Raw genomic sequence first — 14,846 nt, 5'->3', positions numbered from 1 at the left:
ACCCCCTATTTTAATGCTTGGGGATACAAGTCTCCTTGAAGCGTGGTTTGCTTTTCTCCTTCACCAGTAGACTTTAGTGTTAAGTTAGCACAACTCAACTCCCTTCACACTTGGTGAGCTGCCAAACTTGCATCCCAGAACCATTCTTACAATTTCTGTTTAACAGGACCAATAAATGTAGAGAAGAGTGTGGTATAACCCGTCCCGTCAGACCTGATTAAACTGTTGTAACTTCCCTTGTGACTTCAGTTTGGAGAGTTCAAAACGTGCAAGACCATAAAACGATATTTTTATTCGTAAATAGGTTTTTGTCTTACCCATGACTGGCTCTCAGTGACCTATCCTTAAATCTCTTTTCTTTCTCAATCCTGTTCCACCCTTCCCCCAACAAGCATCCCGCCTGCTGACTGAAATTCCGATAATGTAGGGAATGATGATCATGTGCTCTTTGAGGACTTGAAACTCCTCAATTCCAGGCATGTGACATTGCTTTTAGGTAGATACCAGCTAACTGAATGATAAAGAGCTTCATAAGTAAGGTTGTACAGATAACTTACTTTTGTTTCCCTAATGACTAGAAAAAACAAATTTTAGATGGAGAATATAAAGTCTCAGCAATATTCTCTCTGATTCAGCTATTCCTTTTTTTTTTTTTTAAAGGAAGTAGGATGGATGACATTGAGCACTGGATCTGCTTTTCAGTTCCTCATTTATAATTTACTATAATTAGACTTCCTTTATTTATTCCTTTAGTTATTATTCCTTAATACTTTTCAGCTATCTTTTTGTTGTGTTTTGTTGTGGGACCATATCCAGCCATGCTAAAAGATTACTCTTGGCTTTGTGTTCAGGAATTACACCTGGCAGGTTGGAACGGGAGGAGGCATGGGATGCCCAAGTCCAGATTGGGGAATCAAACCTGGGATGGTGTATGCAAGGCAAGCACCCTACCCACTATACTCTCTCTCTGGCCCCACTTTTCACTTATCTTGACATAAATATATGACTTCTGGGCCAGAGAGATATTTTAGAGGGTTAAGTGCAGGCTTTACATTCAGGAAGCTTATTTGATCTCTCTGGCATTACCTCATGGTTTATTGAACTCTAAATAGAAGTAGCCCCCAAGTAATACCAGGTGTGACCTAAATGTCACACCTAGTATTATATATCACAATATATATATTATATACATAATGTTCATGTATTTATATAAAACTATATATATCTTTCTTTTTAGTAAATTCAGACCTATTAGAAGTGATTAGTAAAAAAAAAAAGTGATTAGTGCCAGAACAGCTGACTGTCTAGGCTAGTAATTATCTGTCTTCCACTGTTTTTGGGGGGCTATACTCATCAGTACTCAGGAGTTACTTCTGGCTCTCTTCAGGAATCACTTCTGGCAGGGTTGGGGGACCATATGGAATGCTGGAGATCAAACTTGGGTTGTCTGTAAGCAAGGTAAATGCCCTACCTATTATACCATCGTCTGGGCTTGTCTTCCACCTTTTGAGAATCAAGCTCAGTGGTAAAGCACAAGCCACATGTGTTCTTGATATTGGGTTTAATCTTTAACACTATTTACATTTTTTTTTCTTTACAAGCCTCTGAAAGCCCATGCTTAACCAGAAACTAGTAATTATAAGACTTTTTTTTCTACATCATAACCCTTTCCCTATCATTGTAATTTAGAAATGAAGGAACAAGAACCAAAGATGTGGCTCAGTTGTAGAGCTCTTGACTTGCATGTATGAAGCTCTGAGTTCAATCTCTGGCACTGCAATCAATAAAAGGAAGAAAAAGGCAAGTGCTTGCCTAAGTGCATTATACAGCTAATACAGATAGGAATGAGGCACAGTTTCTTCCCCTAAGAAACTCCCTGTTTAATTAGTAGTGGAATAAAATCAATTCAATAATAATCCCAAAATAATTTAAATTTAAGAGAAATGAGGAAGAGGGTCCTTCAAGGTATGCTCAAGGCATCTCTGTGGGCCACTCCAAGCAACACTCAATCTCTCGATGTTGGATAGTATAACACCATGGTATTATTATTTATGGTGCTGCTCTGCCCAGCAGTGTTAGGGGACTCCAGGGCTGTACCTAGTGGTGCCGGAAAACCTAATTGGTGCAGGGATTCAAACTCAGATTCCTGTGTAGATGAGGCAAGTGGTCTTGACCACTGAGCTGTCACCCCAGCCCCCATAAAGCTTTTTTTTTTTTTGAGGAATCAGTTATATGTGTTTTAGCTACGTGCTTATAGAAGATACATGCAGGAAAACCTGATTAGCATAGTAGTGATAAATTGCCTCCGTGGAGGTGTAGGAAAAGTGATTCGGAACTAATGAGAAAGCATTTGAAGTTCCAGAAGTGATAGGGAACTTAGATTCTAGTGTTGATTCTGCCCGCTTGCTGTTCATCCTTTGATTCCTACCCATTTATTCAATGCCTATAAGATCTTTGATGTTCCCATATTCCCAGATCTATGGTATTTATATTAATATGGGTTATAGTTGTAGGTTAGTTAGTGTGTACTTTTTCTTTAGAGGGGTACAGTACATGAAGTGAATTCGTCCTTCCAGATCATTGGGCATACACATTTGTTTATGATACATACACTGTGTTCTTATGCAGTGTAAGGCAGTATTCTAAGTAACATGTTTGCATTATTTCTTTACTTTTCTCCACTATGTGAGGAAGTTTTGCTGTTGTACTCATTTACAAATAGGAAGTTAAGGTTCAGAAAAGTAGTTCAGGTCACACAACTGGAAAGTGATAGAACCTGGAGGTGAAATTAGGCAGGCTGATTTTTTACCGCATTTGTCTGTTAGTATAGAGTAAATGTTTGATGTTATGGTTTATAAAAGAAATGTTTTAGGGGCCGGAGAGATAGCACAGCAGTAAGGCGTTTGCCTTGCATGCTCAAGGACGGTGGTTCGAATCTGGGCATCCCATATGGTCCCCCGAGCCTACCAGGAGCGATTTCTGAGCATAGAGCCAGGAGTAACCCCTGAGTGCTGCTGGGTGTGACCCCAAAACCAAAAAATAAATAATAAAAATAAAAATAAAATAAATGTTTTAGAGGAACTAAAGAGATAGTACAGCGGGTAAGGTGTATTTTCTGCACATGGCTACCTGAGTTCAGTACCTGGAGTGATCCTTGAATGCAGAGCCTTGAGTAAACCTTGAGAATTGGGTGCACCCCCCCCCCCCCCAAAAGTACTTTAGCAGTTCTCAGTGTTTGAGATAGTATGAATGTATGTTACTTGGTTTTATTTGCTTTTGGGTCATACCTGGTGATGCTCAGAGGCTACTCCTGGAGCACTGCTCTGAGGACTACGAGGTACCAGGAGACCTTGCATTGGCGGAGATTGAACTGAAGCTTCCAGCCTACAAAATATGTGCACCAGTCCTTGGAGCTGGCCAGCTCAGTTTTCTTTGTTTTGTTTTAGGGCCACACCTGGCTGTGCTCAGGGCTTGCCCCCGGGTGTGTGCTCATAGACTACTCCTAGTGGTTACTTGGGGCATCATATATGAAGATATGGATTCAATCTGGCTACTTGCAAAACAAACACCTTATCTACTATTCTGTCCTCTCTCTGTCTCTGACTTTGTCTCTCCCTCTCTCTCTGTCTCTAACTCTCTCACCCAGCTTCCCCCCTCTCCCCTACACCAGTCTTCCTCAGGGGTTACTCCTGGCTTTGCACTCAGAAATTACTCCTGGCAGGCTGGAGGGACTATGTGGGATCAAACTCTTCCCACTTTGCTATTGCTCTGCCCCCCCCCCTTTTTTTTAAATAGGAACCATGCTCAGGAGTCATCAAGGTCATGCCTGGTGATGCCCAGAGAGCCATTCAGTGTTAGAGATTCAGAGTCAGATACTTGCATATGCTAAATGTGTGCTGTACCCCTTGAGCTATTTTTCTGTCCCCTGAAGAGATAGCATAGCTATAGGGCTTTTGTCTTGCATGCAGCCAAAACAGGACAGACCCCGGCCAACACAGGACAGACCCTGGTTTGATTCCCGGCATCCCATATGGTCCCCTGTGCCTTCCAGGAGCAATTTCTGAGCACAGAGCCAGGAGTGTGAGCGCTGCTGGGTGTGACCCAAAAGTCAAAACCAGACCAAAACCAGAACAAAAACAGTATCTCCCTGGCCCCTTGTTTTGTTTTTGAAGGGGGAGATGCACATTTGATGGTGCTCAAAAGCTATTCTCAGTGGTGGTGGTGGGGGCAGCATTTGGCACTGAGAATCTAACCTGGGCCTCCTACATTCATAACAAAAAACTAATTCTTTTTTGAGTTTGTTTAGGGTTTACTCCTGGTGGGCTAGGGATTGGGGAGTGGACACTGTGTGGTACTGGGGATGGAATCCAGGTTGACTGCATTGCAAGGAAAGTGCCTTAACTGCTCTACTATCTCTCATGTCCCTAACTCTTTTCTTTTTCTTTTTGGTTTTTGGGTCACACCCGGCAGTGCTCAGGGGTTACTCCTAGATCTGTACTCAGAAATCATTTCTGGCAGGTTCAGGGGACCATGGGATGCTGGGATTTGAACCACCATCTGTCCTGGGTCGGCTGTGTGCAAGGCAAACGCCCTATTGCTGTGCTATCTCTCCAGACCCTTTCATTTTTAATTTTCAAAATTTTATTTATTCATTTTATACTGTGCTAGGAATGAGCCCTACTCTTCCATGCAAAAGATATACTTCAATTGTTAGAAACATTTACCAGGTTCCTAACTATTTATTTTTTTGGTTTTGGGGCCACAGCTGATGGCATTCAGGGGTTGTTCCTGGCTCTGCACTCAGAAATAACTCCTGGCAGGCTTAGGGACCATATGGGATGCAGGGAATTGAACCAGGGCCCGTTCTGGGTTGGCCGCATGCTCTAGTTCACTAACTTTATTTTTTTTATTTTTATTTTTATTTTTTTGGTTTTTGGGCCACACCTGGTGGTGCTCAGGGGTTACTCCTGGCTGTCTGCTCAGAAATAGCTCCTGGCAGGCACCGGGGACCATGGGACACCGGGATTCGAATCAACCACCTTTGGTCCTGGATCGGTTGCTTGCAAGGCAAACACCGCTGTGCTATCTCTCTAGGCCCTTACTAGCTTTAATTTTTTTTTTTTTTTTTTTTTTTTGGTTTTTGGGCCACACCCGGCGGTGCTCAGGGGTTACTCCTGGCTGTCTGCTCAGAAATCGCTCCTGGCAGGCATGGGAGACCATATGGGACACCGGGATTCGAACCAACCACCTTTGGTCCTGGATCGGCTGCTTGCAAGGCAAACACCGCTGTACTATCTCTCTGGGCCCTAAGTTAATTAATTAATTAAGCACCATCTGGTGATATCAGAAGAGAGGTAGTGGGATTCTCCTGGTAATTTTTGGCCAATTTGGCTAATAGTTCAAAGTGAGAATTTGCTGCTATGACCCTGGGGTGTTGGGAATATATCTTGGGTTATTCCCAGTAGTACTCAAGGGGTCTGTATGCCCTGGAAACATACAGAATGCTGGGGATTAAACCAGTCATCCAGTAGCATGAAGAGCATGAAGGCTAGCTTTCTGGCCCTAACTTTGTTCTTCAAGTGTAACTAATGCTAAATGACTTTTCCCTTGGTCTGTAATCATAGACACTCAAGTTCAGAGTTAACCAGTCTTCTCTTGCTAACATAGTTAAAATTGTACAATTGAATAGTTTAGAGGTGAATAAATAGTAACAATTTATAAAACTTTTCGCCTCTAAGGCTACTACATGTATGTAGTATTTGTCTTAAAATATTAATTGAAAATATAATTGATGTGAAAGATTAGTTGACTTAGCTCTTGATTTTATTTTTGCCATCATCAGTTGCCCATCAGGATATCTCTAGAAACGTAAGTTTACTCCTGTGACATTTTGTCTATTGTTTAGCGGGGAAAGACCCTGCCAAAACAAAACTACAAACAAAATGTTTAAGTAAAAAGTTTAAACTTACTTAGAAATATGAGGGAAGAGAAAGAGAGGAAGAGTAATGTTCAAGAAAATACGAGCTTCAGGGGCCAGAGCAGTGGCGCAAGCAGTAAGTCTGCCTTGCCCGAGCTAGCCTAGGACAGACCTCGGTTCGATCCCTTGACGTCCCATATGGTCCCCCAAGCCAGGAGTGACTTCTGAGCACATAGCCAGGAGTAACCCCTGAGCATCACCGGGTGTGGCCCAAAAACCAAAAATAAAAAAAAAAGAAAAGAAAAAATACAAGCTTCTTGGGGCCAGAGATAGCACAGAGTGATAGGGCATTTGCCTTGCACACAGCCAACCTAGGACCAACTCTGGTTTGATTCCTGCCATTCCATATAGACCCCTGAACCTGCCAGGGGCAATTTCTGAGCAAAGGGTCAGGAGTAACCCCTGAATGCCCCCTCCCAAAATAGAAAGAAAATACTACTTCTACCAGAAGGAGAAAAGTAAAGAGACATAGAGACAAGCAAATGAGATACATGTTCAGGGGGGAACACAAGTTTGTAGAACAGTGTAACTCTTGTGCTAGAGAGGTAGGGTGTTTGCCTTCCATGTGACTTTCTTGGATTTGATCCCCAGCATCGCATATAGTCCCTGAAGCACTGCCAGGAGTAATTCCTCAGTGCAGAACTAGGAGTAACCCCTGAGCATTGTTGGTGTGGCCCAAAAACAAAAGCTAAAACTAAACAAACAAAAATCTGCAAATCTTATACCTAGAGTTTACTAAAACTAACAAGGACTTCCTTTTCTTATCTGCTATCTGTAAGTAAGCTTAAATATCTTAACTAGATTATAAGCACTCTAAAATTTTCAGTGCACTAAAGTCATTGCCCAAGTAGTTCAGAATCTTACTCATTTAAGGAATCTGCTGAGATTGCCCCACCTAAAGGGAGAAACCTTCAACTCCAGAATTTCGTTAGCATTTGCTCATAGCCAATACTGCTTTTGTGTCATTGCAATTACATTTAAAACTTTAGTCTTTTAAGACTATTGGCAAAATTCGGGCCCGGAGAGATAGCACAGCGGTGTTTGCCTTGCAAGCAGCAGATCCAGGACCAAAGGTGGTTGGTTCGAATCCCGGTGTCCCATATGGTCCCCCGTGCCTGCCAGGAGCCATTTCTGAGCAGACAGCCAGGAGTAACCCCTGAGCAACGCTGGGTGTGGCCCAAAAAACCAAAAAAAAAAAAAAAAAAAAAAAAAGACTATTGGCAAAACTCAAAGGAAGCTAACTTAAGAGTTTATTACCTAAGAGAAAGTAAGGCACTAGTTTCCAATATTAAATTTACTTGCAAAAATCTGGTATGCCTAAATGCCTTGTTCCTTTGTTAACATATGGAAAGTCCAGTTTTGCTCAACAATTTATATCCACCACTTAGTGTCATATCCAGCAGATACTTGAATGAAAGTAATCTTTGGATGCAAAAAAAGTCATCCTGCACCCATCTGGATTCTTTAAATCTGGACAACTAAATAAGCACTTACAGCTTGATAAAAGTAAATTTACTAACAGTTTATATCTGCTATATACAAGAAGATGCAGAAAAAAAAATCTTTTTTTTTTTTTTTTTTGGTTGTTTGGGGAACATGGCCATACTGGGTTCCAGTCAGTAATATCAAGTTTGGTCATGTCTGGGATCAACCCTTCACGCCCACAAGACATGTGCTCTATGGGTTGAGCCATTTTCCTAGGCCTAGAAAGCATCTTTAAAAAGCTTATCTAAAGGGGCCGGAGAGATAGCATGGAGGTAAGGCATTTACCTTTCATGCAGAAGGTCATCGGTTCGAATCCCGGGGTCCCATATGGTCCCCCGTGCATGCCAGGAGCAATTTCTGAGCACGGAGCCAGGAAAAACCCCTGAGCACTGCCGGGTGTGACCCAAAAACCACAAAAAAAAAAAAAAAAGTTTATCTAAAGCTGAAGACCAGGAAAATAGGAACTTCAGTCTGCTGACTTTCACTTGAAAGGGAAGCATTATAAAGCCAAAGTATGCAGATAGATTTTTTTTTTTCCTCCAGTGGAAAGATAAAGGAAACCTTTCTTGGGGAAGGTTAATAGATACTATCTCAAAGGCATCCAGTGCCCAGCCATCAGAACCCCTCCCATTAAATCACCTTTTTGTCTAAGACTTTTGAGGCATAGCTTTGCTTCCCTGCTGTGCTAGGGAAATTTATGGGTGTTCCTAAGAAGATAATCTAATCTAGATAGAGGGGCCATTATGACCAAAGGGTAGAGTAGAAAGTAGAAAGATTTTGCCTTGTTTAAGGTTCTTATTGCATCTCATGGAGATGAGAAATGGCCCCACAGGAAGCTAGGGAAATAAGAACTGGGATCCTGAAGGGCCTTATAAAGCTGTCTTGTGGAGTTTCATTTTTTCTGGGAATACTGATGCAGTAGGCAAGGAATTGAACCTAGGCCTCACACATGCAAGGCATATGCTCTGCTATTGATCTTAGCTGCATGCCTGGCTCATTGAACGTTTTCAAGAGAAAGAAAAAAAAAGTTTTCAGGAGAGAAACACGATCAAATTTGATGTTTAGAAAGATGACTTTGGAAAAGAATTTGTGGGAGCCATGTGGGAGAAGCAGACAGGAACAGGCAGGGAGATAGTAGCAAAAATTTAAGCCAAGGGCTTTTGTCTTGCACGTAGCTGACTCAGGTTCGATCCTTGGCATCCTCTGTGGTTCCCCAAGCCTACCAGGAGTGATTTCTGAGTGCAGAGCCAGGAGTAACCTATGAGTGCCACTTGGTGTGACCAAAAAAGAAAAAAAGCTCCATAGATAGGATGGTGACCTGAAGAAGGGAAATGGCAATGAGGATGAAAAACAAACTCGTTAAGGAACTGTTGTGTCAAGTCAGATCAAACAGTTTGATTCCATGAACACTGGGGGAAAAGACAAGGATGATGCCCAGTTGTGGAGGTTTATAGTGAAGAGTGGGCACAGAGGGTCTTGCTTACACCGTTGGCTCTTGCTCTTGAATGCCAAACTGTTGTTCATGCAAATTGAACTTTCTATAAACAACAGCTTATTATGTCTAAGCTGTGCAAGCTGTGTTTTTTTAAAATTGGATTGAGTTTAGAAGTCTCTCCAATAGTGGTTGGGGAGGCCAGTGATCACTTAGCATACTCAGACAAATGGTAAGGATTTGATGATCCTGGTGCTTTCTGGGTAGTGCTTGGGGGCCTTAGGGGCCACACCTGGTTAGTGCTCAAGGTGCTATGCTGTGCAGGAGATTTACCTCAAGCATGCAAGGCATTTGCTCCACCCTTTTAAGCTATCTCCCAGGCTCTAAACAATATGATTTGTACTGAATTTGGGAGTCAAAATTTTGCTGCATGCTGAAATGTGTCTGCACTGTCAGCTCCCAGTAAAAACATGTTGGACATTCATGGGTACTGGGAATGTGGCTCACTGATAGAGCACCGACTTTGCATATATGAGGTACTGGGGTCAATTCACGGACCAGAGATTGAACCCGGGTCAGCCATGTCCAAGACAAATGCCATACCTGCTGTAAGATTCTTTGTCATTCTGTGTAATGTGTCCTGAGCCTCACCTATTCCTGAGAAAAAGTGCTCTAACTCAAATTATCAGGAACAATCTTATAGTTAAATATAAGTGCTGGGGGGGAGGGGAGGAGTGGGGAAGAGTGGAGAGGAGAGGAGAGTCTGGTTTAAGGGAGGAGAGAGAGAGAGTCTGGGTTAAGAGAGAAGAGAGAGAGGAAAGAGAGAGAGAGAGAGAGAGTCTTTCTGGGTTGTACCTGATGACCCAGCTGAGTGCTGGGGTGGCTTGTGAGTACAGTTAGAGAAATAACTACACTGAGAACTATCATAACAATGTGAATGAATGAGGAAAGTGGAAAGCCTGTCTAGAGTACAGGTTGGGGAGGTTGGGGAGGAGGAAGATTTGGGACATTGGTGGGAATGTTGTACCAGAAGGGGGGTATTCTTTACATGACTGAAACCCAAGTACAATCATATTTATAATCAAGGTGTTTATTTTATTTTATTTTTTTGTTTTTGTTTTTGGGCCACACCCAGCGTTGCTCAGGGGTTACTCCTGGCTATCTGCTCAGAAATCGCTCCTGGCAGGCACGGGGGACCATATGGGACACCGGGATTTGAACCAACCCCCTTAGGTCCTGGATCGGCTGATTGCGAGGCAAACGCCGCTGTGCTAATCAAGGTGTTTAAATAAAGATATTAAGAAAAAGAAAAAAGAAAAGTACGGTATACCATTCAATATATCAGGGACCTTGTGAAGAGTTTCTTTTATTGTGTTGGCATAATAACAGAGTTAGAGACACCTTACTTTATACCAGGCAGACTATGATCTAAAAAAAGTACCACTAATTTTATCCTCACAATTTCCCTCTGGCATAAGTATAAAAAAAAAAGAAATTCAAAAGTGTGCCCAATATGGGGAGAGGGAGCACATGTCTGGCATGCACAGGCTCCTGGTGTAATCTCCAACACCACATGAACATAATGATAACTCAGGTAATGCTCAGCCCTGCTGTAAATACTCAACAAGGTCCAGAGAAAAATTGCAGAGGTTAGGGCCTCTGCCATGCATGCAAACCATCTGGGCTCAAATTCCAGTGCTGAGTATGATTGCCTGGGGTAGTGCCAGGCATAAGCCCTGAGCACAGAACTAAGGAGTAAGCCCCAAACACCACAGGATTTGGCCCAAAACCAAAATCAAAAACAGAATAAAAGGGGCCAGAGCAATGATGCAGTGGTAGGGTATTTTCCTTGCATGCGGCTGACCCAGGACAGACTGCAGTTCCCCCGGCATCCCATACAGTTCCCCAAGCAAGGATTTCTGAGCACATAGCCAGAAGTAACCTCTGAGCGTCACCGGGTGTGACCCCAAAACCAAAAAAAAAAAAAGGATTATTGCTTGAAATAATAGTCCAACCATTGTACTACAGTTTTATTTCAGTTTAATAAATTAGTCAAAGTGAAGCAAGTAGGGCACTTGCCTTGAAGGTTTCATCTCTGGCATCCCATATAGTCCACCAACCCCTCCAGGAGTGATTCCTGAGTGCAGAGCCAGGAGTAAATTCAGAGCACTGTCAGGTGTGGCTTGAAAAAAAAAAAGATGCTAAAATCTGAAAAAAAAAAAAAATCAAAGATATGCAGTTTAAAAAGGCCTCAAAGAGTTGAGGAATTAGCAAAAGAGCTGAGGAATTCACAATAGAACATTTGCCTTATATAGGTGGGAATCCTGAGTTTGATCCTCAGTGTCTGATTTAGAAAATAAAATAGGAGAGAATATATAGACTAATCACTACAATTTTTTTTTCTTTTTTTTTTGGTTTTTGGGCCACCCCTGGTGACGCTTGAGTTACTCCTGGCTATGCGCTCAGTTAAATCGCATAAATGGCTAAATCACTCCTGGCTTGGGGTACCATATGGGATGCCGGGGGACCTAACTGCGGTCTGTCCTAGGCTAGCATGGGCAAGGCAGAGGTCTTACCGCTTGCACCACCACTCCGGCCCCTAATCACTACAATTTATAAATTTTAAGATGTGTTGATTGAAATCCTGTGGATGGACAAGGCCAACTGATGCCATTCAGATTAGAAATACACTTTTTTTTTCAAAGGCACTGTTTGCCACTCCAGTATCAAATATTCGTAGTTGGGGTATTTGCACCTATGTCAGAGGTGAGCTGCTTTCATAATGATTCCAGATTGGAGATACAGTAAATGAAATTTCATTTTTGTTTTCTATCAACAGTGCCAGATTGGCTTCTTTGTTTGGACTGGATCAGGCACCTGCTGGCCATGGAAATGAATTCTTCCAGTACACAGCCCCAAAGCAGCCTAAAAAAAGCCAGGGAAAAGCAACCACAGGTAAGTTGACACTGGGACTTTCTTGCTGATAAATTAGTAGGAAGGATAAACAATAGCCTTCCAAATCTGGATAGTATGTCAAGTTATCTCTCTTGGTTCAGTCTAGCCAACCTTACCAGCAATGATGTTTGATTTAAGTCTGAGATTCTGAATCTCAGTGGTCAGTTAGTGTGACCTTTGCTGGAAACCAATAGTCTTTATGGGAAATCCTTTCAGTTCTATGTGGACTCAACAACTCTACCCACATCCCTCAGAGGAGGCAAGTTCAGTGGATTTTGTTGTTAATATTTTTCAGTTTTGGGGCCAGAGAGATAGCATGGAGGTAGGGCTTTCATGCAGAAGGATGGTGGTTCGAATCCCGGCATCCCATATGGTTCCCTGAGCCTGCCAGGAGTAACTCCTGAGCACTGCTGGGTGTGACCCAAAAACTAAAAACTAAAACCAAAACAAAAAAAATATTTTTCAATTTTTCTGGGCCACACCTGGCAATTTTCAGAGCTTGCTCTGGCTTTGCACTCAGGAATCTTGGCAATGTTCAAGGAACCATACAGAATGCTAAGAAAGGGATTAAACCCAGGTTGTCAGCATAGTGCCAGAGTTTAGCCCCAGGAGAACTGGCCAGGAGCAGGAGCGCGCTGCAAGGATGAAGAAAACTAGATGAGAGTTAGAGCTGTAGTGCAAGCCGTAAGGCATCTGCCTTGTGAATACCAGCCTAGGACGGACCACGGTTTGATATGGTCCCCTTGCTAGGAGCGATTTCTGAGTACAGAGCCAGGAGTAATCCCTGTACGTCACTGGATGTAGCACAATTCCTCCCCCCCCCCCCCCCCCCCCCCGCCTCAAAAAAAAAAAAGAAAATTAGATGGAGGCTGGAGCGATAGCACAGCAGTAGGGCATTTGCCTTGCATAAGGCCAACACAGGATGGATCCACAGTTTGATTCCCAGCATTCCATATAGTTCCCCCAGCCTGCCAGAAGCAATTTCTTTCTTTTTTTTTTTTTTTTTGGTTTTTGGGCCACACTCAGCGGTGCTCAGGGGTTACTCCTGGCTGTCTGCTCAGAAATAGCTCCTGGCAGGCACAGGGGACCATATGGGACGCCGGGATTTAAACCAACCACCTTTGGTCCTGGATCGGCTGCTTGCAAGGCAAACACCACTGTGCTATCTCTCCGGGCTCCAGAAGCAATTTCTGAGCATAGAGCCAGGAGGGACGCCTGAGCACTGTCGGGTGTGACACAAACAAACAAATAAAAAACTAGATGTGCCAGAGTGATAGCACAACATTTGCCTTGAAAGTAGCCAAACCTGGTTTCATTCCTGGCATTGCATATGGTCTCCTGAGCCTGCCAGGAGTGATTTTCTGAGCACAGAGCTAGAAGTACCGCTGGGTGTGGGGCTCCCTCCCCCCTCAAAAAAAAAAAAAAAAAAGACAGAAATAATATAGAAAAGTCTGGAAGCCAGTTAAGGCATTTGCCTTGCAAGTGGCTGACCCTGGACTGACTGGTTCAATCCCTGGTACACCTTATGGTTCCCTGAGCCAGCCAGGAGTAGCCCCTGAGTGCCTCGGGTGTGGTCCAAAAACAAAAGAAATAATATAGAAAAGTCTATGAGGCTCCTGGCCTCATGGACTGACTGCCAAGAATGACCTCCAGGTAAGATACTTATTGTTCAGTGTCAATTAACCTTGGAGGAAAAGCTGATGTTGTTAACAGACAAAAGTACCTATCTACTGCTAACCCAGACTGAATAGGTCTTTACATCTCAAAAGGGGTGTGTGGAGGGGAGGGAAAGCTAGGGCATAGTCTCTGGATTGTCTTCCTCTGGGAGAGTGACCTACAGGAGTGAAAAAGGATTCTGTGCAACAAAGCATTTTTTGCTGATGCCTTGGTTCAGGTAATTCAAATTAAAAGTCCTTAAATCATCTCTTTTGCTACTCTCCTTGGACTATCAGCTCTCTATTGAAATTTATTTTTTCTTGGATTTTTCATACACAACAGCATGGAAGACAAACACCCTTCCCACTGAACTATGTTCCAGCCCTGATTTTGTTTTCTAAGCCATAAACTGGCCAGATTACTTCTACATTTTCTTTCTTTCTCTTCATCTTTTTTTTTTTTTGGAGCAGGGAAAGCCCACACCTGGCAGCACCCAGGGCTTAATCTGCGCTCTAATCCTCCTTATGACCATATGGGTGTGGGGGATCAAATATAGGTTGCCCACATTCAAGGCACCCTTCCACTATTGGTACTAACACGATGGCCCTGCTTCTACATTTTCATGGCATATTTGTTCATCAGCAATGTGCTTTCTTTTCTTTGTTTGTTTGTTTGTTTTGGGTTTTCAGGGGTTGCCTAGTGTGTCCCTCAAACCAAAAAATTTATAAAAACAATAACAAAACTGGGGCCAGAGAAATAGCATGGAGGTAAGGCATTTGCCTTCCATGCGGAAGGTCGGTGGTTTAAATCCCGGCATCCCATATGGTCCCCTGAGCCTGCCAAGAGTGATTTCTAAGCACAGAGCCAGGAGTAACAAAAAACAAAAAAACTATGTGGGGGATCAAAGTGATAGTACAGTGTGTATGCATCAGAACCACTTATGGTTTCATAACCACCAAGAATGATCCTTGAGCATAGAACTAGGAGTAAACCATGAGCACAGCCACCTGTGGCTCAAACCCAAAAGAGAAGAGAAACTTTGTGGGGGCAAGGAGGATATGAGGGATCCTGAGACAATGGTGAATGGTAGCCACACTGATATAGAATGTGATGTTGGAACATTGTGTGCAAGAAACCCTGTCATGAACAGAACTGTAAATCACTACCTAAAATAGAAAAAAGAAAAAAAGAAAGAAAAATGTCCTTGGAAAAAGACTGAAGACTGCATAGTACAACATGTGCTTATGAGTACCAGGGTTTGTGGTGTTCATGAAGTCCTGGGTTTGAGATCTTGAGTGCTGAAAATATGAGAGGGAGGTAGGGGGAGAAGGGAGGATGGTC

General features: G+C 42.9%; 1 protein-coding gene across 1 annotated transcript in view; it reads left to right on the top strand.

Annotated features, from left to right (window-relative positions):
* Window positions 1-14,846, top strand: part of FKBP15 (FKBP prolyl isomerase family member 15) — a 70,660-nt gene that overhangs the window by 1,153 nt on the left and 54,661 nt on the right. The window contains exon 2 of the mRNA XM_049784462.1: window positions 11,734-11,849. Coding sequence (XP_049640419.1) covers window positions 11,734-11,849 — 116 coding nt within the window. The remainder of the gene's footprint in view (window positions 1-11,733; window positions 11,850-14,846) is intronic.

This window comes from Suncus etruscus, chromosome 1 (genome assembly GCF_024139225.1).
Source record: "Suncus etruscus isolate mSunEtr1 chromosome 1, mSunEtr1.pri.cur, whole genome shotgun sequence".
Classification (NCBI taxonomy): domain Eukaryota; kingdom Metazoa; phylum Chordata; class Mammalia; order Eulipotyphla; family Soricidae; genus Suncus; species Suncus etruscus.
Note: the sequence above shows the minus strand (reverse complement) of the source record. Positions and strands in the feature narration are given on the sequence as shown.